We start from the raw sequence: 27,476 nt of genomic DNA, 5'->3' as shown, positions 1-27,476 counted from the left end.
CTGGTGTGCCCGGTTGAAATTGCAGGTATCCATAAAGTCACATCTTATTGTCACTTGGAATGTGAACCTCCCCACTAAGCATTTCCAAGATACCACAGGGCCTTTGGCTGTGTGACTGCCTCAGAGTGTGAGAAATTCATTCTTTGACATTCGAAAGGAATTTAATTATAATTAGTGCACATTGACGAAAACTAGGATGAGGCTAGGAGCAAGGAGGCTTTGAAGCCCAATAACACAAACCAATAGGAAAGACAGAAGTCAGAGGGCAGAAATACTGAACATGTGAGTACGTAGCAGATTAAGTTTAGAACACTTTAGATATAGTTCCAAGGCAGATACTTGGCTAGATTTCCTCCTGGAACAAAGGTGCTGTAATTAAATACGAATCTTCTCTCACTGCATGAATGCGTGGATATTTGTTCCACCGAGGAGTCTTTAAGATACAATGAAGAGCATGTCTTCAATCTGAAGAGAATATTGCATGAATTTTAGTCAAAGGCTGGTGAAGAACCAAATTCAAGAGAAAAATGACAGTTCATATCATATTGTGAGGGTGCAAAAAAAGCATAGCAGGCTCTCTGAAAAACTTGGAAAATTACCTCTACTTTGGTTTGTTTTTTGTCAGTCGTGGGGCTTGAACTCTGGGCCTGGGTGCTAGTGCTCTACCACTTTGAGCCACAGCAGCACTTTGGATTTTCTGGTGACTTGGAAATAATAGGACTTTCGTGCCTGGGGCTGGCTTTGAACCACAATCCTTAGATCTTAGCCTCCGGAGTAGCTAGGATTATAGGCGTGAGCCACAGCGCTTGGCATGGTCACCACCACCAGAGCTCGGTTTTAGCAACGTGTTAGATTTCCCCTTTTATCTGTGACCGTGGCAACAGAATCCAGGACCTCTGACTACCAGACTCCCCTCCCCTGAGCATATCACACTTGCTCTCTAAAAGCACCAAGAACTTGTCTGATACCGGAAAACACAGGATAAACGTGTTAGCAAAAGGAAGCCAAAGAGGACTGACTGCCTGGCCCTGTTTGTGACTGGGTTCTGGGACATTCAGAGTGGCAGTAGGCCTGTAGGCTGGGAGAGGTTTAGGTCCAGGGAAGAGCCCTGCTGGCTGCCAGGACTTGTTGCTGACACCCCCGGCTCCTCCGCGCCTCTAGAGGGCGCCGCCCGGGAGGGCTAGCGCCAACTCGGCAGTGCCGGCCAGCCTGCGCAGGCGCATCCCCACGCAGCATCATCCCTATGGCAACGGCAGCGGCTAGCAACCAGGTCAGCTCAACGGTAGCCTGGACTAGTGCCCGGCTGGGAGCAGAGGAGCCAACCACCATGTTCCTCCTGGTGTTGCAGCTGGCCTGGCTTAGCAGCGGCCTGCTAGTACCAAGTCCCGGTAAGCCGGTGGGGACGCTCCATTCCCGACGAGGGCGGAGGATGCTGTCTGCTTGTCCCCACGTCTCGGGCTGTGGCCCGACTGGGTGGCCTCTGCCTCCTGACCCCGGAGAGGCCGCCCACACAAGCCACTCCTCCCGTGCCATGCGAGTCAGGAAAGGCAAAACGTACTCCAGAAAGCACCTCCACTGAGTGGCCCGAACGCCAGCCGCTGGCTTGGCTCGACAGCCGCGCGTCGAGCTAGCCTAATGGGCGCCGGGTCTAGCCAGGGATATTGTGATGCGCACACTGGAACGTGTGCATACACCAGATTTTCTTGATCCGATCAGTGGTAAGGCATCTTAAGCCACTTCGTTTCTCTCTTCCTTTTTTGGGGGGGACCCATTGCGGGGTCTTGAACTCTGGATCTGGACGCTGTCCCTGAGCGCTTCAGCTCAAGGCTAGCGCCCTATCACTTGGGGCCACAGCACCACGTCCTGTTTTCCAGTGGTTAATTGGGGATAAGCGTCTCATAGCTCATAGACTTTCGTGCCCAGGCTGGCTCTGAACTGCGATCCTCAGATCTCAGCCTCCTGAGTAGCTAGGATTACAGGCCCCAGCCACAGCGCCGAGCTTACACTACCCACTACTGCCTATCATGAATCGTACTGCGGTAAAGACAGGCGTCTCGGTTGCATCCCGACTTCCAAGCGTGGTATTGCTTGATCATATGGCAGCTCGACTTTTTTTTTTTCTTTTTATGAGATACTCCCATACTGTTTTTCCATAGTATTTGTACTGGTTCATAGTCACACTAACAGTGTGCAGTATAAAGTTTCTTTCTCACCCGGTTTCCACCGGTGGTTTATTAGCAAAGATTTTTTTTTTTCCCCAGTCTGAAGGTCTCTTTAGTGGCGATTTCCTTTTCAGTTTAGCACAATCACAGGGTGTGTGGTGAGGGGTTTCTAGGGCTTTTTTTTGTGCTCAAGGCTAGTACTATACCACTTGAGCCATATCTCCACTGTTGGCTTTTTTTTTTCTTTTGTGGTTAAATGGGAGATAAGAGTCTCATGGACTTTCCTGCCTGTTCTGAATCACAATCCACACATCTCAGCCTCGTGAGTAGCTAGGATTGCAGGCATGAGCTATTGGTGCTGGGCTCTTGCTCATATTTATTGAGATACTTGAATGTTACTGTTGGTACCCATATATTCCTGTGTTTTCCCTATGTTTTCTGAGGTAATCTCAAAATTTGGGGTTTTACATTAAAGTATGTGGTTCACATTGTATTGATTTCAGTATAGGGTGAAAGATAGGGCTCTAGTTTCAGTATTCTACATGTGGATATCCAGTTTTCCCACAACCATTTTTTAAAGGGGCTGTTTTTCCCCCTGTTTTGACTCCATGGTCAAAAATCAACTGGCTGCAACTGGCATGCGCTAGTTTCTGAGTCTTCTTTTCCACTGACCTGTATGTCTCATTTCTTTTCTTTTTTTTTCTTTTTTGCTAGTTGTGGGGCTTGAACACAGGGCCTGAGCACTGTCCTTGGACTTTTCTCAAGGCTAGGGCTCTACCACTTGAGCCACAGCACCACTTCTAGCTTTTTTCTATGTATATGGTACCGAGGAATTGAACCTGGGTCTTCGTGCATGCTGGGCAAGCACTCTTCCACTAGGCCAAACTCCTGCCCCCTCCCTCCCCCCTTTTTAAAAAAATCCATTGCTTTATTGTTCCATTGATCTATATATCTTGAAGTTTTGCTGTGATGATTCTGCAGTACAGTTTGAAGTCAGACACTATATCTACAGCATTGATGCTTTAGCTCAGAATTGCTTATTAGAAGTCTTTTATATTCCCATTTGAATGTTCAGATTTATTTTTCTCCCGTCTCTGGAATTTTGATAGTAATTGCACTGAATATGTTGACTGATTTTGGACGTACTATATAAGTATGCTCACAATATTGATTCTGCCAATCCAGGATCATGGGCATTTTCCCAGGTTTTGGTGTTTTCCTTGACTTTATTACTCAGTGATTCACAGTTTTCCTTGTAGAGGTCTTTCACTTCTGTACTTAAATTCCCAGGTATTTTATTTTTTGAGGATATTGTAATAAGAATGTTTTCATGTTTTCTAGTCTGCTTGTGTTGGTGTTTAGAAAGGCTGCTGATAGGCACGACAAATGAGGGAGAATATGCAACCTACATTTCTTTGGGTCTGGCTTACTTCACTTACTATAATTTTTCCAAGTCTTTCCATTTCCTTATGAATGAAGCAGTATCATTCTTTCTGATGGAAGCATAGAATTTCATTGGTGTATGTATGCCACATTTTCTTGATCCCTTTGTCCACTGAGGGGCTACAAATAAAGTAATGGATAGTCATTACAATTGGGCATGATAAACAGGACTCTAGACATTCACACAGTCAGACAAAAGGAAGATATTCTTAGGAGAGGATCACAAAGGCTCAATAGCTATGTGCATATGATTCTATAAAGTGATCCTTATCAAAATGAAGTCCAAGAAGTAGAAATAAGATTTTTATTTTACTTTTGCCCTTTTTTCTATTTTTCTCCTTTTGTTGCTTCTTTATTTCTGTACCTTTTGTCTTTTATGTAAGTGTATCTGATTTGGGGAGGACACGGGGAAGTATAGAAATTGTGGGACAAAGGATAAACTAATTCAGCAGTGATACTCACTACACATTATGCTGAAAATGAACTATACAACTTGTGGGGGAAAGGGTCTTGAGAGGAAAAATCTGGGAGAAAATGAGGGAAGATGTGACACTGCTCAAAAGAAATGTACTCATCACCAGAATTACATAACTAGTTCCTCTGTACATCACCTTTACAATAAAAATAAAAATTTTGCTGGGAGATAGCTCAGTGGCAAAGCACTTTTCTAGCAAATACAACATCCTGGGTAGAATCCCCAGTACCAAAAAAGAAAAGACGAAAGAGTACAGTAAAAATTAAAATTAAAAAAGAAAAGGTGCTGATATTTGTATATTAATTTTACATCCTGCTATGTTGCGAAAAGTATCAGACCTAGGAGCTCTTTGTTGGAGCATTCTGAGTTTATAAAATATAGTTTTATAAAATATTTACAAAGGGGAACAATTTAACTTCTTCCTTTCCTATTTGAATCATTTTTATTTTATTTTGTTAGCCTTATTGCTCTATCCAGGCATCTAGCACTATATTGAATAAGAGTAGAGAGCATATACACCCTTGTTTTGTTCCTGATAGAGAAAAGATTTTCAGTTTTCCTCATGGTATAACGCTTTCTTTTTTGCTAATTTAGAAAGCAGCATAAACTTTGGGTTTATGTTAAACCCTAAGTTATGAGTTGGACATTTTGAATATGCTATCATATAGTCCTGTAGGTCATTAAATTAAAAAAAAAATAGGTTCTGGGGCCGGGAGTTTAGCCTAGTGGTAGAGTGCTTGCCTAGCATGCACGAAGACCCAGGTTCGATTCCTCGGTACCAAATACATAGAAAAAAGCTGGAAGTTGTGCTGAGGCTCAAGTGGTAGAGCTCTAGCCTTGAGAAAGTCCAAGGACAGTGCTCAGGCCCTGAGCTCAAGCCCAGGACTGGCAAAAAAAAAAAAAAATAGGTTCCACTGAGCTCAAACTAATGGGCTCTAATAGAGTTTGTTTTCCAGCATTTCCCAGCTAGTAATGATCTCCACCCCTTGAATTGTGGTTCCTTCTTTTATCTTCAAAGCCATGAATATTGGGCTTAGTCCTTTTTACATGGTTGTCTTTAGCTCCCTTATTTGCTTTCCTCTAACTCATGAGAAACTTTGTGACTAAGTGAAGTCCAAAAGACATTCCTATTTTAAGAAGAGCTGATTAGTAACTGGGCTTGCTAGGTTCTGGAGAACTAGGACTTGAATATCTTTTAGGGGTAGTGCAATGCTGAGATCGTCAGGGAACCAGGGAGAAACAAAACCCAGAGATATGATACGAAGCTGAGGCAAGATGGTGAAGGTATACTTCCACCACTGTCAATCAAAACTACAGACTTCCCAAATGCTGGTGGTGAACACCTGTAACCATAGTTACTGAAGAGACTGATATCTGGACTGATATCTGCTTCAAAGCCAGCTAGACAGGACCGACATAGTGAGACTCTTATTTCCAATTAACCAGCAAAAAGCTGGAAGTGGAGTTGTGATTCAAGTGGTAAAGTGCTTGCTAGCCTTAGCTAAAAAGGTAAAAGAGAGTGCTCAGGCCTTGAATTAGCAAGCCCCACCACACACACACACACACACACACACACACACACACACACACACACACACACACACACACACTACAAACTTGTTTCTGGTATACTTGTCTTATTGGGAAAGGAAAAGCAGTATCTCTTCCTGTCTGGGGGTGCCTATGTGCCAAAGCTAGTACTGATTCCCTCAGTAAAGACATTATATTTGGAACAATGGCTGTTATTTCAGTCATCAATTAATTGAAGACTATCCTTTGTCATTCCCTATGACTTGTTTTCCACTTCTACAGGTCAAACAAATCAAATGGGTTTATAATGGACTCATCATACTTGTGTTTTTAGTTCTGCCATCCTGAGACTCATGTGTGAATTCTGAAGGACTGTGGCTTAATTGAATGTGTTGGTGGAGGTAGAGATATTTAGGGACTTCCATATGACTTTCCCTGTTTCACAACCCTAAGTATAGTACCCAGGGAGCCAATGTGTGAATCTCACAAGCTATTGATTTTCACATCTGTTTACACCTGGGTGAATATCACAGCATCTATTTGTACATCCATGGGGGTACATTCATGTATTTGAATCGGAAGTCCTATTGACTGTGACTGGTAAGCATTCATTCTTCAAGTGTAAATGGGCATTTTAAGTGCTTGACTATCAGGTTAGAGCTAGTGCTGAATATCATACAGAAGGTCTGAGTAAATAGGGTTCTGATTTTGTAAATTCAGTCTGAATATTTTTCAGTCTTCCTTCAGTTCCTTGACATGTAGAGATGTTTGCACTATTTTAGTATTTTCTGGTTATGGTATGCATTTCTGTTATGCACTCATGGAACAATACTATGGACCGTGAATCTTTGTTTTGTTATCCTGTTAACTTGGATAGCATCTGTTTTACATAATATATGCAAGCCTTTACTTAGGTTGTCACAAGTGATTTTTTTTTTTCACAATGAGTAATGGGAAAATCTAATGTCCTGCTGTGGCTTACAACCTACTCTCCCTTTTTAAATGAATGATTATAATTATTTTAATTTTAGGAGTTTTTATTGTTTTTAATTTTATTTTATTGTAAAGGTAATACATAGAGGGGTTACAGTTACATAAGTAAGGTAATGAGTACATTTCTTTTTGAACAGTGTTATCCATTCCCTCATTTTCTCCTGCTTTCCCTCCCTAACTCCCCACCACACAAGTTGTAAAGTTCATTTCCAACCTAGTGTCCTGTGAGTATCGCTGTTGCTCACCGTTGGTCCCACTGTTTCTATGATTTCCCTTCTCTCCCCCAAGTCAGATAAATGTATATACAAGTCAAAGAGTATCGAAATCAGAAATAGCCACCATGGGAAATAAATAAGGGGAGAAAATAAAAAAAGGACAAAAGAAATAACTGCAAATATCATACACACACACACACACACACACACACACACACACACACACACAAACACACAGCACAAACAAACCCTCTTGTTTCTGCATCATGGAGATCATTTCAATTAGCATCACTTATGTGGTCATATGTACGTAGTTATTGGGCAATTGTGAACGTCTACTAGGACTATCCTAGGCATGTACTAATTATTACAAACGAGGAAATATAAGCCTAGGGTACTTTTAAGGAAATTGGTATGCCTATGCTTTTTCCTCTCTAGCTACCTTTGCCAATATTAATGTATTTGCTTGCATATCTCTAGCATCAGATTTTCATGTAGTATATAACTACAGCTCCAACAGTCGCTGCAATTTTAATTCTTGTTTAAGTTCATTTAATGCTCCATGTTTCCATGTCCTAGAGTTCATTTCATAGAGTCTCATTCTATATGACCTCTAGGATTTGAGCTATTTTAATCTTATGCTAGGAGAGTTCTAGATATATACACACATTTCATAACATGATTTTAGAAATTGTTATTCAGTATTATAACATTGAATATTCAAGGCAGACTTTTTATTACTTAATGTTCAATATGATTTTCTTTTTTGTCACATTTCCATAGGGATCTTTATTTTAGTGACTCAATAATTTCAGTAGAATATGTCTCAGATTTGCCTCATTGCTGTCTGTCATTCCTGAAATGCACTGTACTTTCTAATCCATAGCTTCAAATCATTTATTTCAGGAAGTTTCATCCCTCCCTCCCTCCCTCCCTCCCTCCCTCTCTTGTTTCCTTTTTTCCTTCCTTTTTTCCATTTCTTTCTTTCCTTCTGGTAGTTCAGGGACTTGAACTTAAGGCCTTGTGCTTGTATTGCCGGTATTCTACCATTTGAACTATACAACCAGACCTCAGAAAGGTTTTCTTGGAGAATATTGTTGATCTCTTTATTTTTTCATTGTTTTGCTTAGGAAAAGAAAATTTAGTGAAAATAGAATACCTCTTCTCTCACTGTCTTTTAAAACTGTTTTCAAAATTAAATGCTTTGTTTTCTTTTGAATAGGGAGCACCTGATGGATTTAAATGTCATCCCTACACAGGAAACCACACAAATCTTTTTTTCCTTTTCTTTTTTTAATTGTAATTAATAGAAGGGTTACAGTTATATTTACCAGATAGAATGTGCATTACTTCACACACATTGATACCCTTCTCATGTTTTTGTCCCCATTTCCCTTCCCCATCCCCTCATCTTGTTTTCCCTCTTCTCTTTCCTAGTTCAAATAAATAATCATATATACAGTATATCAGATAACAAGGTAAGATACTGTAACAATATGAGAATAACTAATGGACAACAAAAGAGATGAGAAATAACATAGTACATTAAGAACAACAATCACACATTATATGGCTCTTGCTTCCATATCCTGGAAGTCCTTTCATTTAGCCTCATCCTACATGGCCTTATGTATCTAGATTTTGAGCTATTGTAATCCTCTGCTAGGATAGTCCAAGGTTTGTACTAATTATTACAAATGAGGGAAACCATTGAGCCTCTAGGAACCACACAAATCTTTGATGGATTCTAGTTAGGTTTCAAAGAGCCAATGATACTTGCTTAAGTAAATCTTATGAATGAAATCGAATAGAATTTAAAGTAAATTCAGGATTACTAACTTTTATTTAAATTTCTTCAGATTCTCAAAATTCATTTATAGAAATCATCTTACCAGAGAAAATCGAAGGAAGTACACAAACAGAAGGAAATGTAAGAAATATTTTTCACAATTTAAATTATTATATGAAATTTCTTACTTTTATTATGCAGCTGTAAAAATACAGTAACCCCATTGTAGTATAAATATAAGTATCTAATATTGCTATTGATAAGGAATTTGGGATTTTGATAGTAAAAGCAATGTCTTAATTAAAATAGTGTGCTTTACTATTTATTATTTATACATAGTAAGTTATTTTTAGAAGTTCAAATACAAAAAATAATGGTGGAGATTTAAGTTTCTTATCTCAGTCCTATGAAGGAGATATCTAGGACATTCAAAAATAGAGAATAATATTCACCGGAATGACTAAGAATATTCTTTTTTTTTTGTCAGTGATGGGGCTTGAACTCTGGGTCTGGGTGCTGTCCCTGAACTTTTCAGCTCAAGGCTACTGCCCTACCCCTTGAGCCACAGCACCACTTCCGGTTTTCTGGTGGGTAATTGGAGGCAAGAGTCTTTTGGACAGGGCTGGCTTTTGTGACCCTCAGATCTCAGCTCTCCCTGAGTTGCTAGGATTTCAGGTATGAGCCACCAGTGCCCTGCTCTAAGAATATTGTTTAACCCAAACATCCTTTTTCACTGCTCATTCTCCCCCTCTTTTTTATTGTAATTAATAGAAGGGTTACAGTTACATTTCCCAGATAGAAGGTATATTACTTCACACCATTGATACCCCTTCTCATGTTTTTGTCCCCATTTCCCTACTCCCACACCTCCCCTCATCTTGTTATCTCTTCCCTATCCTATTTCAAATAAACAAATAAATGTATATACAGTATACCAGATAATGAGGTAAGATACTGTAACAATATGAGAATAACTAAGGGACAATAAAAGAGATGAGAAATAACATAGCACATTAAGGACAACAACCACTCATTATATAGCTCTTGTTTACATATCCTGGAGGTCCTTTCATTTAGTCTTATCCTATATGGCCTTAACTATCTAGGTTTTGAGCTATTGTAATCCTCTGCTAGGAGAGTCCAAGGTTTGTACTAATTATTACAAATGAGGGAAATGAGGGAAACCATTGAGCCTATGTTCCTTTGGGTCTGGCTTATTTCACTTAATATGAGTTTTTCCAAGTCTTTCCATTTCCTTACAAATGGGGCGATGTCGTTCTTTCTGATGACAGCATAGAATTCCATTGTGTATAAATACCACATCTTGTTGATCTAGTCAGCTACTGAGGGGCATCTGGGTTGGTTCCTTATCTTTGCTATGGTAAATAGTGTTGTAGTGAACATCATTGTGCTAGTGGATTTAGTATGTCCTTGTTTCTGGACCACTGGGTAAATAAATGCCAAGGAGTGGAATTGCTGGGTCATGGGGAGCTCTATGTTTAGTCTTTTGAGGAACCACCATACTGCTTTCCATAGTTATTGAACATTCACTGCTCATTGTTGCACCTACCAACTCTAAGACAAGAAACATTTTGTTCTATTTCTATTAGTAACAGAAGTGCCTCTTTTTCTTGATGATAGTTATTGGGGTATGATGCAATTTTAATATAGTTTTACTTTGCATTTCCCTGATGGCTAAAGATGCTGAACATTTTACTGTGACTCCCTCATCTTCAGGTGGGGATAGTTTGTCTTCCATTTGCTCTACTTTGCTAGTTTGAGTTATAATTTTTTTTTTTTGCTAATACCAGTGCTTGAACTCAGGGCCTGAGCACTGTTCTTGGGCTTTGTCAAGGCTAGTGCTTAACCACTTGAGCCACAGTACCACTTCTGGTCTTTTCTATGTGTGTGGTGCCAAGGAATCAAACTCAGGTCTTTGTGCATGTTAGGCAAGCACTCTACAACTAGGCCAAACTCACAGTCCTGAGTTGTATTTTTTTATTTCACTTGTAAAGTTTTTAATTTGGTAGACCTCTCCAGAAACAAACCAAGTAGAGTAGAAATGAGAAGGAAAAAAAAGACGGAGAGACCAGTTTTTAGGCTGGATGATGTTCGAATGAAAATGTTTTGGCACTCTCAGGACAAGGAAGGGTTTTTTCCTTGTTTTTTTAGCGATTTAGAATCTGTTCTTTTTTAAGCCTGCACGGTGGGTGGCTCATGCCTATAATCCTAGCTACTCAGGAGGCTGAGATCTGAGGATCAAGGTTCAAAGCCAGCCTGGGCACTAAAGTCCCTGAGATTCTTATCTGCAATTAACCACCAGAAAACTGGAAGTGGTGCTGTGGCTCAAGGGGTAGGGCGGTAGTCTTGAGGTCAGGGACAACACTCAGGGCCAGAGTTAAGTCTCACAACCAACAAAAGGAGAAAAAAAAAGAATCTGTTCTTTTTATTCTTCTGACTACTTTCTTCTTGCTTCTGTCCTAGGCTAGCTTACTAATTTACCCATTTCCTATTAGAGCCAATGTAGGTGAGATTTTGCTTTTGGGTCCTGGAGACACAGGGACGGCCAGCAAAGTGGCTCTGTTCATGTCTCTGTTTCTTGATGATATGATAACTACTCTGATTGGGGTGAGATGGGATCTTTTTATTTTTTATATATTTTTTACTGTAATTAATAGAAGGGTTACATTATATTCACCAGTCTTTATTTTTTTATTAAAGAATTTATTAACACTGATTTTTACATCATATTTCAAATGACATGTTTAACAAGTGTTCAAGAAGGGAATCTCTATATACAATCACTGGCACTTAGTTTTTAGAACATAATAAAATTAGGCTAAGGGTTTGTATATCATAGATACATATTAGTTTATGAAATAAAACATTATGTCTATAGAGTCAGGTTTTTATGTCTATACAGTTATGTTTATATTTCCAATACCATGTCCATAGTGGATCTTTCTTTTTAATTTGCATTTTCATTCTTTTAAAACATATTTCACTTGCACTTCTTGATGGTTAAAATGTCTATTCAGTTCATTTGGCCAGGTAATTTTGGTGTTGTTTTTTTTTTTTTTAAATTCTGTAGATCTTGATATTAGTCTTATAAAGAGAATAGCTGGCAAATACTTTTCTCCTATTCTGTAGTTGTCTCTTTACTCTGGTAATTGTTTCTTTTGTTGTACAGAAGCTTCTCTCTGTCTGTCTGTCTGTCTGTCTGTCTCTGTCTCTGTCTCTCTGTCTCTGTCTCTGTCTGTCTGTCTGTCTGTCTCTCTCTCTTTCTTTCGATCTCTCTCTCTGTGTCTCTCTTACAGTCCCAGGGCTTGAACTCAGAGCCTGAGCACTGTCCTGGGGCTTTCTCAAGGCTAGAAATCTACTACTGGAGCCACAGTACCACTTCTGGGTTTTTCTGTGTAAGTGCTATCAAGGAATTGAACGTGGGTCTTCATGCATGCTAGGTAAAGACTCTTACCAACAGGCCAAACTCCCAGCCCAGAAGCTTTTCTTTCTGTGATAAGTGCTCACACTCTATTAACTCCTGTTCTATTATTAATTTATTGTTATTATAGAGCGGATCACAGAGGCTTTGCAATTGCATGAATTAGGTAATGAGTACATTTCCTTCTATTTTTTATTCTCTCTCAGTCCCTCCCTCTTATCTCCATTCATGCATTGTGTAGTTCACTTTCCTGAGTGTCCAGGGGGCTGCCCTGTGCTGATGCCTGTGAGTTCTAACATATTCCTGGAGCTAGTTTCAGTTCTTACATAGATCTGAAGCTATTCAGATTGAGTTTTGAACAGAAGATAGGTTCAGTTTATAGCATGTCTATATGCAGCTTTCTCTGTACTAGCTGCTAATGGCTGTCTTTTCTCTAACTTGTGTTTTGGCATTTGTGTTGAGAACCACATAGCTGTGGATGTGTGGTTCATCCATTGGTAACCTATACTGTTCTTCTGGGTTACATGCCTCTGTGCCAGTACTGTTATTTTTGTTGCCATAGCTTTGTCGTGTAATTTGAAAGACATTGTGATAGCTCCAGAATTGCTCTTTACTCAGGATTACTTGGTCTATTTGGAGTATTTTATGCCTCTAAATGAATTTTTGGTTTTCTCATCTGGTCATCTTTTCATTGATGTAAATCTTTTTATTACTGATTCAATCTCATTAATCATTATTGTTATATATATATATTTTTTTGTGGGTCATGGGGCTTGAACCTGGCCTGGGCACTGTCTCTGAGCTCTTCAGCTCAAGGCTACTGCCCTACCCTCAAGCCAAGCTCTACTTTTCATTTTCTAGAGGTTAATTGGAGATAGGAGTCTCAGGTCCTTTGGTGCCGGGGCTGGCTTTGAATCTTGATCCTCAGATCTCAGCCTCCTGAGTAGCTAGGATTACAGGTGTGAGCCACCCCACCCAGCTGTTTTTTATTTCTTTGTAAGTCAGTCTTTGTACATAATTTGGACTTTGTCTTTGGACTTTGTCCCTTTATCCTACACTTTCCAGTATTCTGACATACAGATATAGTTTCTAATGATTATATTTCTGTGGTGTTGGAGGCAATGTCTCCTTTTTATTTCTGTTTTTATTTACTTATGTCTACTCTTTCTATTTAATATAACTGATGGTTTTTCAGTTTTGTCTATCTTTTCAAAAGTCTGAACTCGTTTAATCGACATTTTATATTGTTTTGCAGGGTTATTTCATTTCTACTCTGATTGTTACCATTTCTTTTTTTTCTTTTCTTTTTTTTTTTTTTTTTTTTGCCAGTCCTGGGCTTCAGCTCAGGGCCTGAGCACTGTCCTTGGACTTTCTCAAGGCTAGAGCTCTACCACTTGAGCCTCAGCACCACTTCCGGCTTTTTTCTATGTATGTGGTACACGAGGAATCGAACCCGGGTCTTCATGCATGCTAGGCAAGCACTTTAACCACTAGGCCAAACTCCCGGCCCAGATTGTTACCATTTCTTTTCTTTTATTAGTTTGGAGGTTTTTTGTTTTTGTTTCTTTTAATCTTGTAGTTCCTTGATGTACAATGGTGGATGTTTTATTTGAGGTCTTTTGTTTTTCCTAGGTAGATACTGATTGCTATAAACTTCTTTCCTTGTACTGCTTTGGCTGTAACCCAAGGGCTATAGGCTATCTGTATTCTACTGGTGTCTGTTTTTACTTTCTTATCATTCTTCCCTCCCCACTCCCCAGTAGGTATTCATTGAACCCAGGGGTTTCACTATGGTATTTCATATATATTATATTTTGCTTAGAATAACCCTCTCTATCGCTTTCTCTTCCCTTGCTCTCTCAACCACCTACTGATCAACAGCTTTTACTGAAGGGAACAAAAGCTGCTGCCTTCTGTTATCCCAAACAGAACAGGTCATATCCATCTGCTCAGATTGGCCTAGCTCAGGTTCCCTGCTTGGGTAGTTTGAAAAGGGTAATACAATTACATAAAGCGACCATTAAAAGACTTTGAGATAAGATTATTTGTCTTAATTACTCACACCCTCTGTTACTTTCTTTACTTGCTGATATTTTCTTAGCAGAATAGAATTATCCACAAGAGCTAAGCCACCAGGCTGACACTGGAATTTGTTTTTAATTGTTGCCAGTTGTTGTGCTTGAACTCTGGGGCCTGGGCACCGTCCTTGAGCTTTCTCCATTCTAGCACTCTGTCCTTGAACCACATTACCACTTCCTGCTTTTTCTGTGAATGCTAGGTAAGCATTCTACCACTAAGCCACACTTCCAACCCTTAAGCAGGAATTTATGAGAAAAATAATTCTCAAGAGGTTGACAGCAAGGTAGCAACTCTGATAGAAAAGATGGCTTTTCTCACAATTCCTACTTTGTATTTTGAAGCTATACATCTTTCATTTTTTTCCCTCTTCCCTTCTCTTACAGAGGTCTAATAGTCATGTTCTATCTCTGTGTGTGTAGTTATATGTATGTATGCACTTAACCGTAAATATAAATGCCTTTTAGGCCCACCTTCCACATATGAGTAAAAGAATGTATTTGTTTGACTCACCTTGACTTTGCTTGATTTTCTCACTTGTCTCAAAACATATTGACCTAAGAACCATTTAAAGTCCCCTTTAAAACAAGATAAGGATGCTCTAGCATCTATGTTCAATTGTTACATTTAGATTCACTTAAGAAAGTATTTTCCTATCATTTTGAATTTTAACTCATACACAATTCTTTTTGGTAGCTCCACCTTATATTTTTCCTTCATTTATTTTGCTTTTAAAAATAAACAAAAAACTTTGGAAAACATTCAGATTTACAAACTATTTAAAAAATACTACAGAATGTTCCCGTATGCAGTTTCCTGGTTCTCCCTTATGCTAAAAGGTATATTACTCAGTTGCTGCATTATTCATTAGAACTAAGAAAGTAACATGAGTCTAGTACAATTATTTGAACTGCTTTATTTAGAGTCCACGAGTTTCTCATTGATTGTACAGGGTAGTACTTTCCATGTCTCTTTGCATCTCAGTCTTTCCTTGTTTTTCATAATCTTGACAGTTTTGAAGAATATTATTGGACAGGTATTTTGTAGGATGCCACTCAATTCATCTTTGATGTTTTGGCATGGTTAGACTGAGATAATTCGGAAGATTGCCATAGAGTTGAAGGGCTGCTCTTACCACATCACACTCAGGTATGTGATACAGCTTCCTTCCAAAGACGTTCAGCTTCAGGTCTCATTTCAACCCTGTGTACGTCAGGAGCTCCCTGCTCTGTACAGACCCTTACAGTGTCCAAGTTGCCTCTTCTCTCCACAGTTTCTGGGGCTGCTCCTCTCTTTATGCATCCTTTTTGTTTTTATGTGCTTTATTTTGCCTTTGCTCAGAAGGTCTAAATTTTGCTTTCACAATGTCTTTTTTTCCCAGATTAAATCTTGTTACTCTTGTTTTCTGACTTGTAAATATTCCAGCCTTTTGTGGTTAATGTTCTAATTTGAAAATAGAAAATTTTTCTGGAGTATTGCTCATTGAAAAATATAGGAAATATAGAGGGAAGCACAGAAATGGAGGGACAAAGCGTGAACCAATGCAGCAGTGGTCCTTACTAGACACTATGTGGAAAATGTGGGTGTGGATGGGAGGGAAAAACTGGGAGAGAGTGAAGGAAGGAGTGATATGTTCAAAAAGAAATACACTCGATATCTTTCTTATGTAACGGTAACCCCTCTGTATCTCACATTTACAATAACAATAAGATATTTAAAAAAACCCACAAAAACAGGAGTAGATAATGTCATTAACATGAGTTTAGAGAAAATGGTTAAGTAATTTTTATGCCAGGTAGAGTAAGCTTCACTGGCACATCTTAGTCTAATGATTCCACCTTAGTAGAGATTATAGCAGAGAACCTGCTTTCTTCTTTCAGAAGAGTTTAAAATTTAGTTGTGTATAGACTTCTCATCCAGTATAAATTCTCAGATTGGTATAAATTCTTGATTTTCACATGTGGTCTGAGAATTTCCATGAAAATAGTGCTTTGATTTGGAGCTGTTGCCTTACTTCTTGTATTAATCTTATCTTCATTTTCTGTTTTTCTGGACCCTCTAGGAAAAGGTATCCTATATTATTCCAATACATGAGAAACCATATGTTGTACACCTGAAGAAAAGGTAAGTTTTTAATTCTTTGGCTTGGGATTAAATTTAACTATTGAAATGGTTTTCTTATTTTAGTTATCTTAGATGAAGAGATATTATCTTTTTTTCTTTTTTTGTGGGTCATGGGGCTTGAACTCATCTAGGGCACTGTCCCTGGGCTCTTCAGCTCAAGGCTACCGCCCTACCCTTGAGCCAAGGCCCACTTCCCATTTCCTAGAAGTTAATTGGAGATAAGAGTCTCAGGTCCTTTTGTGCCTGAGCTGGCTTTGAACCTTGACCCTCAGATCTCAGCCCCCCGAGTAGTTAGGATTACAGGAGTGAGTCACAGCCTGAAGAGATATTATCTCATAAATTGTATTTTTGGTCCGAATGCCTCAAGTAGTTTTCATGAATAGGGGGGGTTAGGAACTTAAAAAATAGAGCTTACTTCCTGAAGCTGTTCATTATGAAGTTAGTAGGAAGTAGCTGGAAGATGCATACATGATAGAATGTGGTTATATTTGGAAAGCACTTCATAAAAGCAGACAGATTTGTAGACTTGCTTTTGTAGGTTTCAAAAAGAATAACCTTTTGATTATCTCTCTTGTACTCAGATATTTTTTGTCTGATCGTTTTATGGTTTATTTATATAAACAAGGATCTGTAACTTCTCATTCTTCAGATATTCCGGTAAGCTTTAAAGTCTCATTCTTTTGTTTTTAAAAACTTTCTCCCCCCACATAGAATAAATGCTTTCCTAATACACAGCGATCTCAGGATCTACAGGAAACATATTTAAGGCACTTAGTGAGGTACTTTTCTGAGGTTTTGGCAGACTAGAATGATGAAGAACCTTTTACACTGCCTAGATTATGAACATTATTCTTCATTAGTGTAAATTAATTGTACAAAATGGCTTTGTTGAGGTATCTTAGCTCCATTCTTTTTTCTCCATTTCTTTTTAACAAGTTTTGGTGGTTTCATTATGCTATTTCTCTCTCTCTCTCTCTCTCTCTCTCTCTCTCTCTCTCTCTCTCTCTCTCTCTCTCTCTTTCTCTCTCTTTCCAACCCCCTCACCACTATATGTTTTTTATAATATTTAGGTCTTTTCACCCCTTCTTTCTTCTCCCTGTTCTCATTGATTTCCACCCATTCCCCCAACTAGTCTCACTTGCACAATCATGTCCAATTATGCCCTATTATTTTTGGTCCACATTCTACATATGAGTGAAAACATGTGATATTGTTTTTCTAAACCTGTTTTATCTCACCTAACATAATCTCCAGTTCCATCCATCTTCATGCAAACAACATACATTTTATCTTTTCTTTATGACTGAAGGATGTGTGTATCACATTTCCTTCATTGATTGTTGGGAACCCAGGCTTGTTAATTGTGAACAGTGTTATAAGCATGAGTGTGTAGATTTCTCTCTTGTATTTTGATTGGCATTCTTTTGGAGATATGCCCAAGTGTGATATATAAGGATAATATTTTTATTTTTAGTTCCTTGAGGAAACTCCCTATTGATTTTCATGGTGGCTGAGCAAATTTACATTCCCTATAACACATCTTCCCCACATCCTTGCCAGCATTTGTTGTTTGTTTTCTTGGTGATGGGCCAGCTGCTGGCTCTCATAGCCAGCTTGGCATCTCCTGAAGCCCCAGCGGGTGAGCCAAGGACTCACTGTTTAGTTGCTGAACTGATCCTCAGGGAAATTAAACACCTGTCACCTCAGAGGACAGGAGGGAAAGGCCACTACTGTGTCACTTCCCACGTCCCATTAACTGCTGACATCACTCAAGTCAGGCTCGCCGTTTCCACAGGACCTCACCACCTCTGTCTTAGCTCCTGTGTTGCTAGCTGATGACACCCTCCTCTGTGATTATTCCTTCTTTTCAAGACCTCTGAGTACCTCAAAACAGGAGGCCTATACTCAGATTAGTCACTGGCATTGGCCCTTTTGGACATGGGGATTGAAAGCTTACCTTCTTTGTTGCTGAGGAGGTTACTGCCCTGTCAAATCCCCACCTAAGGGTGCACAGCCCCTTGTGAGATGTGAATTGTTCTGCAGTTAGGTCAGGTAGTGTACAGACTGTCACAGAAGCTGCCTAGCTCACTTCCTGGTGGAGACTTCAGCATCCAGTTCTGCCCAGGAGACCCAGAGCTGGAGTGGCAAACCATTTCCCAATTTTTTCTTGTCCTGGGACTCCCAGATGTCCTGACTCTCCTTAATGGTTCCCCATTGTCTTCTGCTTTTACATTTCAGAATGTAGTCTGTTTTTGTTATCCAGACAATTCTCACTCTCAGAGAGAAGGCTTCTACTCTGCTACTTTGTAACTTCCTGAATACTAAGTATTTACTTCTTTATTCATGCATATTTTGTCAAGTAAGTAATATAAATTAAAGATACACAGGCACAAACGTCATTGAACCAAAGTCACAGTTGCATAACCCTTTTTTTATTGCCAGTAGGCAATAAGTTCTATTGTCTCCATCGCTCCATACTCAGAGTTTTCCTTTTTCCATTCGCTCCATCCAGAGATGTCCCAACATCATCTTTAGTTTGGATTATTGCCATAGTCTTCTTGGCCAGTCTCCCAGCTTCTGCACCATGACCTTCCTCTCATGGCATCCAGACTGATTCTGTCACTGTCTGCTCAGAACTCTCCATGAGGTTGGCCTCTTCTTGTTCACAAAGCAATCCCCTAGTCATTTTCAGTGTTTGGCATGCTTCACACTGCCTGGTTAGTTCTCTTTATCCCCCAGATGTTGTTTCTTCTAGTCTTACACCTCTATTACACTTTTTTCCAGTGCCATAGTAGTCTTGTTCTTCAGACATAAAAGCTTTAAAAACATGGGGCTAGGAGTTTGGCCTAGTGGTAGAGTGCTTGCCTAGCATTCATGAAGACTCGTTTTCAGTTCCCCAGTACCACATACATAGAAAAAGCTGGAAGTGGTGCTGTGGCACAAGTGATAGGTCACTAGCCTTGAGAAAGCCCAAAGACAGTGCTCAGGCCTCGACTTCAAGCCCCAGGTCTCGCAAAAAAAAACTTAATGCTTTTGGGATGAATTTTTTTTTAAAAGATACACACGTGCTTTCCACATTTTCTTCAAGTCTTCATGCAGAATTTCCCAATCTGTTCTTGACTAATCCACATTTTAAATTCCACTCATATCCCTGGCACTTTGTTTCCTTTATCTGTTTTGGCTTTATCCAATATGATATGCCATGTGTTTAAAACATTGACTTTGTTTCTCTTTCTAAACTGTAATGTAATCTTCATCTGAGTAGGTCTTTTGTCTTATTATTTACTGCATAAAAAGTATTTGGTACAAAGTGAGCATGCAATGAAAATTTGTTGAAACTGGTGCCAGCAGCTCATATCTGTAACCCCAGCTACTCAAGAGGCTGAAATCTGAGGATCTCAGTTTGAAGCCTACCTGAGCCAGAAAGGCTATGAGACTCCCATCTCTAATTAACCACCAGAAAAGTAGAAATGGCACTGTGGCTCAGAGGGCTATTGCACTATCCATGAATGAAAAAGGTCAGGGACACTACTTAGGCCCTGAGTTCAAGTCCCATGACTGACCCCTCCCAAAAGCTGAGATATTGTATTCAACATCTACTTTGCTTGTAATAAACAGGGCCATCATTTCCCTTTATTTTTTTCTTCTAATCCTTAGTAGTTTCCTAAAGCAGTATGTTAAGAAATCTCACATAGCACCACTGAATCCTGGAAATTGTATGATGTTTTCCCTCCCCCTCCCACAGCAACGCCTACCCCTTTACCTGCAGCTTGAGTGTCCCAAGATTAGAGACAGTTCTGGCCCTTCAAAGTTTGTTGAGTCCTGCTTTATTTCCAAGAGTATAGTTTTATTTGTGCAAACCTTCATTGTGTGTTTAGAAAGCAGAATTTAGGTATTGTTTTTATGTATAATTATTCCTTTGCTAACATTGCTGTCCAAACCGGCCCATTTTGGAAGCTTGATCTATTGGTTACTGAGAAAAATTAGGTTTTAAAATAGTTTAATATGGTTATGAATTTCTTTTTGCTTTCCTTCAATTTGGGCTTTCCATTTTTTAAAAGTTACGTTATTTAGCTTATACAGATGTGGAGATATTTGTATCCTGCTGGTAATGGCAATTCCTACATCCTCAGATGTCCCCAGTTACCTGTAGGAATGCATCTTGCCTTGCTGTCTACTCATTTAGTTAACAAAGCTTCAGTTATTCGTTGGTTTGTGTTTAGTTTTCCTAGATGAGTATATTGCTTAAATGTCTCCTTTTATCCTATTTTAAAGGAAATCTGATCCACAATTTTTATAGTTTAATTAATGACATTGATTCATATACTGGACAATAATTTTACCCAAAGGGACATGCATATTGGAAACAGGGAAAAGAATAGTAATCCCATAATAAGCCATAATCCAAAGAGAGGAAGTAAGTGAAAGTGGCAAATATAGAGAGACATTTTTCTCCTGAATTTTACTTTACTCTTCCTTGTATACATCATGTAGCCTATCATCAACCTGAAAAGGTTCTATTAAGTTTACAAGTGGGAAATCGTTTAAATCTTATGTGTCTTTTGTGGTGATTTTCTTTTTTGCCACTTTTGGAGTGTGAACTCAGGGCCTTAGCACTGTCCTTGGGCTTTCTCAAGGCTAGAGCTCTAACACTTGATCTGCAGCACTATTTCTGGCTTTTTCTGTGTATGTGGTACTGAAAAATCAAACCTAGGTCTTTGTGCATGCTAGACAAGCACTCTACTACTATCCCAAACTCTCAGCACTCAAGTCCTAAGTAACCAGTTACTTTTTCTTCTCTTTCCTAGGCTCAATGCTACTATCATGGCTACATCGAAGGATATCCAGGCTCTGTTGTCACACTCAGCACCTGCTCTGGACTGAGGTTCTTCTGTTTTTGTTACGTAACTGGCTGTGGTGTGCTCACTGTGGTTACATCATGTGCAGTTAGAGGAAGAGTCTCATGGAGAGAGCTTGCTCAATGATGCTCTCTTCTGAACACCTCTTTCCTCACTAACAAGACATTTTTATCTTCCTGGAAGGTTCATACTCCATCACATCCTTATTATTTCTTCACTGTAGAAATGACAACTGAAAGTGCTGGAGCTAGAGGAACCAATTTTAAGATGGCTTAAAGCATTTGCAAGTCCTCCATTGCATGTGTCTTTGTGTTTGGTGAAGTAAAGATAAAGAAATTTTGCTGTTTGTAAAAAAATAATCTTTACAATGAACATGAACAATTAATTTGATGCTCATATTATGTTATAATACTGCTTTTCTCCACTCTACTTAGAAAAACTATCATTTTGCCAGGAAATTCACCAGTTTTGTTTTGTGTATGATCCATTTTTTCACAAGCAAATGTTTTCATTTTTATATGGAACACTGAAATTAGCAGTGACTCCAGCAGTTACTAGTATGCAAGGAAGAGTAGTTAAATTACTAATTTTGAGTCTCACTTTTGATTTCTTATTCAAATCATGTGCCTAAACAAGATAAACAAATATCATTTCAGGGCCAGGAGTTTGGCCTAGTGGTAGAGTGCTTGCCTAGCATGCACAAAGACCTGGGTTCAATTCCTTGGTACCACATACTTAGAAAAAGCTAGAAGTGGTGCTGAGGCTCAAGTGGTAGAGTTCTATCCTTGAGAGAAAAAAATCCAAGGACAGTGCTCAGGCCCTGAGCTTACGCCCAGGACTGGCAAAAAAAAAAAAAAAAAAAAAAAAACAAAAAAACCCAAAACCCCAAAAAACCCAAATATCATTTCATGATTACATTTTTTTGTGTTATTAAAGCTATGTATCATTTTTTAAAGGCGTTATTAATCACAGAGAAATTCATCAGGATTCTTCTTCCCACCTCTACCCAAGGCTAGTACTCTGCCACTTGAGCCATAGCTTCATTTCTGGCTTTTTGGTGGTTAATTGAAGATGAGTCTCATGGACTTTTCTTTTTGAAGGATGGCTTCAAACCATGATCCTCACAGCTCAGTCTCCTGAGTAGTTAATATTAAAGGTATAAGTCACTGGTGCCTGGTAGGATTCCACTTTATTATTACTCTATTTAGTCATTGACTTGGAGAACAGGATTGCTCAATTACTCCTAGCAATTGATTAGATGATTTTTGCTGGTGTGTGTGTGTGTGTGTGTGTGTGTGTGTGTGTGTGTGTGTGTGTGTGTATGTGTATATGAGAGAGAGAGGAGAGAGAGAGAGAGAGAGAGAGAGAGAGAGAGAGAGAGAGACAGAGAGAGAGAGACAGAGAGAGAGAGAGACAGAGACAGAGAGAGACAGAGACAGAGAGAGACAGAGACAGAGAGAGACAGAGACAGAGACAGAGAGAGACAGAGAGAGAGAGAGAGAGAGAGAGAGAGAGAGAGAGAGAGAGAGAGAGAGAGAGAGAGAGAGAGAGAGAGAGAGAAGGGTTTACACTCAGGACTTTGTGCATCATAGGCAGGCACTTTCCCCTATCCCTGGTGGTCTGATTTGCGGGAGGAGCTCTGATTATTTTTAAGATAGAATCTGGTTTACTGCCTAACTTGGCCTTCAAATCTCCTGTTTGTTTCCCACTGTAGCTGAATTGAAGAATGTACCACTATACCCAGCTTTTGCTGTTGCAATGGGGATCTCATGACTATTTTAGCCCTGGCTAGCTTTGTGTCACTCTCCTTCCATCTTACCCTCTGTCAATCGGTGACGGGTTTGTGCCATTGCACCCCAATGTTGCCCAAGCTGGCCTCAAACTCACAATCTTCTTGATATCAGCTTTTCAAGTATTATAGCTAGGATTAAAGCAATAGCCACTGATACTGAGCCAAAAGGTCTTATAAATAAATGGATTAGGGAAATCATTTGTCTTTTCTGAGTTATTTATCTCTCTAAAGAGAGTTTTGAACAAGACACTAGACTCAAAATATACCGTATCGTTATTTCTTTTGGATTTTTGCCTGTTTTATGGTGTTGATTTTATTATTAAAAGTACTTAAAATTTTTATCCTCAATTTTACAGAGGAATGTTGCAATTTGAAAATGTGTCTTATGGAATTGAACCTCTGGAATCTGCAGTTGAATTTCAGCATATTCTTTATAAATTGGGGAATGAAAACAAAGAATTTGACAATTTTAATGAAAGCGACAGAAACCTGGAAGAAAATCCAGTGGACTATAGCATTTTTATAAGTAAAAGAGTAAGTGATATATTTTTATTACTGCTTTCAAAGCAAAATGCTTTAGCTGATTGTACAGTTGTAGCAAATGCCTTTTCTTTCTACTAATGTACAATTTCTTGAAAATGTGCATCGCTTTTCTTTCTTGCAATAATCTGTCACTTCTTATAACCTTCTTAATTCTTAGTTCTAATTCTGTTCTGTTATACTCTTAACCTTTTCTAAAGTGGTTCCTAGAGTGTGTGCAATATAAACTAAAAAAGTCCCCCAATACTCTTTACTTACATTTATCATTATATTCCTGGTTGTTAGTGGAGCCACCATTTACATATGTCTTCATATATGGAGACAGAAGTAACTAGCAGAATCGTCACAGGTGGCTGTAGAAACCATTGAGTATGTAAGTGCATGTGTTGGTTTATGAGTAGCTTCTGGAAAAGTGGCAGTGCTAGCTACTCCCAGAACATGATCTCCCTGTTTGCTGACAGTTTAACAAAACTTCAGCATATAGCTGAACTTTAAGAAGAACATTTTTAAAAGACGCCCTCTGTATCAAGGTAGCCAAAACCTGTGGATCACCATGTGTGGTGGAACCCAATCAGGTCCCCTCTGGATTGAGTTGTGAAGAGAAGAGTTTTCTTCCTCTTCATCTTTGTTGTTTCTTGATGGCTAGAGTATGAGCACAGAACTTATGATGCTACTCTAGGGGAAAGAGAACAGCAGAACAAGACTGGTACTGGAAGCATTTGCTGGAGGAAGCTGTGTACATTTGCATGAATTTGTAAATGAGATAGGGAGTCAGGTTATCACTATGTTATCTACTATGTTCTGGAATGACGCAGGGCCCAAATGTACTGCAGTATCTATTGGTGTCCCTGATTCATAGTGAGCTGCTTCTGTCTTGCTACTTTCATGGCTCTTATTGGTGCTGGCATTTTTTGAAATTTATTATACTGTCAGGATAATGTATAGAGGGGTACAGTTACATTTGTCACATAGTAGATGCATTACTTCTCCCACATTGATACCCCTTCTCATGTTTTTGCTCCGTTTCCCATGCCCACCCCCTCTCAATCATCTTGTTTTACCCCCTTCTCTTCCCTATTTCAAATAAACAAATAAATGGATATACAAGATGCCAGTTAACAAAGTTGGATTTAGTAACAGCATGAGATTAATGATAAGGGCAAAAAAGAGAAGAGAAATAACATCAAGAAAATAATCCCACAAGGTAAACCTCATGTTTCCATATCCTGTAGTTCCATTCATTTGGTCTCATTCTTTATGACCATATGTACACAGGGTTTGAGCTATTGTAATCCTTTGCTAGGAGAATCCTAGAAGTGTACTAATTATTACAAATGAGGGAAACCATGGAGCCCATGTTTCTTTGGGTCTGGCTTATTCCTCCTCCTTTCTGATAAGGATTGTTTTTGCTGTATGGTGTTTTTTATTATTTCCATATGAATTTTTGGATAGCTTCCTCTATTTCCTTAAAGAATGACATTGGGATATTGATGGGTCTTGAATTGAATTTGTAGATAGCCCTTGGCAGAATTGCCATTTTCACGACATTAATTCTTCCAATCCAGGAGCATGGGAGGTTTTTCACTTTCTCAGTTATGCTATAATTTTCTTTTTCAGGTTTTTAAAGTTTTCATCATTGCAAAAGGAGTTGCTTTCCTGATTGCTGCCTCACTCCTCTCGTTGTTGGCATACAGGAAAGCAGTTGATTTTTGAGGGTTAATTTTATACCCTGCTACCTGCCAAAGTTTCAAATCAGCTCAAGCAACTTGGGAGTGAGTCTGTAGGGTTCTTTAGATACAGAATCATGTCATTTGCGAAGAGGGAAAGTTTCACTTTCTCTTTCCCAATTTGGATCCCCTGTATGCTTGCTTCTTGCCTTATTGCTCTGGGTTGGAATTCTAGTACTATATTGAAGAGGAGTAGAGAGAGTGGGCATCCTTGTCTCATTCCTGATTTTTGAAGAAATGGCTTTAGCTTTTTGCCATTAAGTATAATACTAGTTGTGGGTTTATCATACACAGCCTTTATTTTTATTTTTATTTTTAATTTTTTAATTTTTTTTTGCCAGTCATGGGCTTGAGATCAGAGCCTGAGCACTGTCCTTGGATTTTCTCAAGGTTAGAGCTCTACCACTTGAGCCTCAGCACCATTTCTGGCTTTTTTCTATGGATGTGGTTCCGAGGAATCGAACCTGGGTCTTCGTGCGTGCTAGGCAAGCACTCTAGGCCAAACTCCCGGCCCCACACAGCCTTTATTATACTGAGGAATGTTCCATGGATTCCTAGTTTCTCCAGAGCTTTTAGTATAAAGGTGTGGTGGATCTTGTCAAATGCTTTTTCTGCATCTATTGTGATAATCATGTGATTCTTATCTTTGCTCCTGTTGATGTGATGAATTATAATAATGGACTTGTGTATATTGAACCAGCTTTGCTGTGATGAATCCTGGCTGATCATAGTGTATAATTTTTTTTGATGAGTTGTTGAAGATGATTGGCCAGTATTTTGAAAAGTTTTGCATCAATGTTCATCAAAGAAATGGGTCTATAGTTCAATTTCTTTGATGAGTCCTTCTCTCGTTTTGGGATGAGGGTTATGGTGGCTTCACTTTCAATTTCATTGAAGAGCTTGAGGAGTATTGGTGTGAACTCTGCTTTGAAGGCCTTATAGAATTTAGCTGTAAATCCATCAGGCCCTGGGCATTTCTTGGATGGGAGGTCTCATTTTTTATTTATTTTATTTTTTATTGTAATTAATAGAAGGGTTACATTATATTCACCAGATAGATGGTGCCTTACTTCACATAGATACCCTTTCTCATGACATGGTCTCCATTTCCCACCCCTGCCCCCCATTCATCTTGATTTCCCCCCTTTGAATGGGAGGTCTCTTATTGCCATTTCTATTTCAATACTTGAAATACATCTGTTTAGTTGGATTAGGTCTTCCTGATTTAGTGTGTGTATGTTAATATTTGCTAGAAGTTCATCCATTTCTTCTAGATTCTCAAATTTGTTGGCATAAAAGTTTGAATAGAATTCCCTTATGATGCTCTGGATCTTGGTAATTTCTGTCATGATATTTCCATTCTCATCTGTGTTTTTGTTTATTTGGATGTGCTCCTTTTTTTTGGTAAGATTTGCTAAGGGTCTGTCAATTTTGTTAATTTTTTCAAAGAATCAACTCCTTGTTTTGTTGATTCTTTCTATGGGTTTTTTTAACTCTTAATTCATTTAATTCTGCCTTAATTTTAATAATTTGTTTCCTTCTACTGGAATTGGGATTGGTTTGTTTCTCTTTTTTCCAAGAGCTTAAGATGCACCCTTAAATTGTTGGCTTGTGATTTTTCCAATTTGTTAATGTAGGCACTCAGAGCTATAAATTTTTCTCTGAGTATTGCCTCTGCTGTGTCTCAAAGGAGCTGGTATTTTATGTGTTCCTTTTTGTTAAAGACTATAAACTGTTGAATTTCTGTTCTGATCTCCTCAATGATCCACCGATGATTCAACAATGTGTTGTTCAATCTCCATGAGTTACAGGGTTTTCGTTTGTAGAGACTGTGTTCAGTTCCAGTTTGATGCCCTTGTGGTCTGAGAGAATGCAGGGCACAATTTCAGTGTTTCTGAATTTGCACAGGTTTGCTTTACGCCCTAAAATGTGGTCTATTTTAGAAAATGTTCCATGTGCTGGTGAAAAAATGCATATTTTGGTATTGCTGGATAGAATAATCTGCAGATGTCTGTTAGGTGTAGTTGGTCTCTGCAGTTGTTCAATTTTGAGTTTTTGCCTAGTTGATCTATGCAGAGGTGACAGTGGTGTGTTAAAGTCACCAACAATCACTGTGTTTAGATATATGTGTGGTTTTGGTGTAAGTGAAGTTTGAAGAAGTTGGGTGTTCCAGCATTGGGTGTGTAGACTTTTAAGATGGTTATATCCTCCTGAAGAAGAGATCCCTTTAGTAGTATGTAGTAACTTTCTTTGTCTCTTCTAACTAATTTTAGTTTGAAGTCAATTTTATCTGATATGAGGATGGCAAC

At 38.9% G+C, this 27,476-nt stretch overlaps 1 protein-coding gene across 1 annotated transcript in view; it reads left to right on the top strand.

Moving 5' to 3' along the window:
• Window positions 1-1,252: 1,252 nt before the first annotated feature.
• The window catches only part of Adam32 (ADAM metallopeptidase domain 32), a 107,831-nt gene continuing 81,607 nt past the window's right edge, over window positions 1,253-27,476 (top strand). The window contains exons 1-6 of the mRNA XM_090353888.1: window positions 1,253-1,388; window positions 8,678-8,748; window positions 16,188-16,249; window positions 16,831-16,906; window positions 21,058-21,134; window positions 23,257-23,434. Of these exons, the coding sequence (XP_090210014.1) occupies window positions 1,328-1,388; window positions 8,678-8,748; window positions 16,188-16,249; window positions 16,831-16,906; window positions 21,058-21,134; window positions 23,257-23,434 (525 nt within the window). The 5' untranslated portion in view covers window positions 1,253-1,327. The remainder of the gene's footprint in view (window positions 1,389-8,677; window positions 8,749-16,187; window positions 16,250-16,830; window positions 16,907-21,057; window positions 21,135-23,256; window positions 23,435-27,476) is intronic.

Source organism: Megascapheus bottae, chromosome 20, assembly GCF_031878675.1.
Source record: "Megascapheus bottae isolate mThoBot1 chromosome 20, mThoBot2.hap1, whole genome shotgun sequence".
Classification (NCBI taxonomy): Eukaryota; Metazoa; Chordata; class Mammalia; order Rodentia; family Geomyidae; genus Megascapheus; species Megascapheus bottae.
This window is presented reverse-complemented; position numbering and strand designations above follow the sequence as displayed.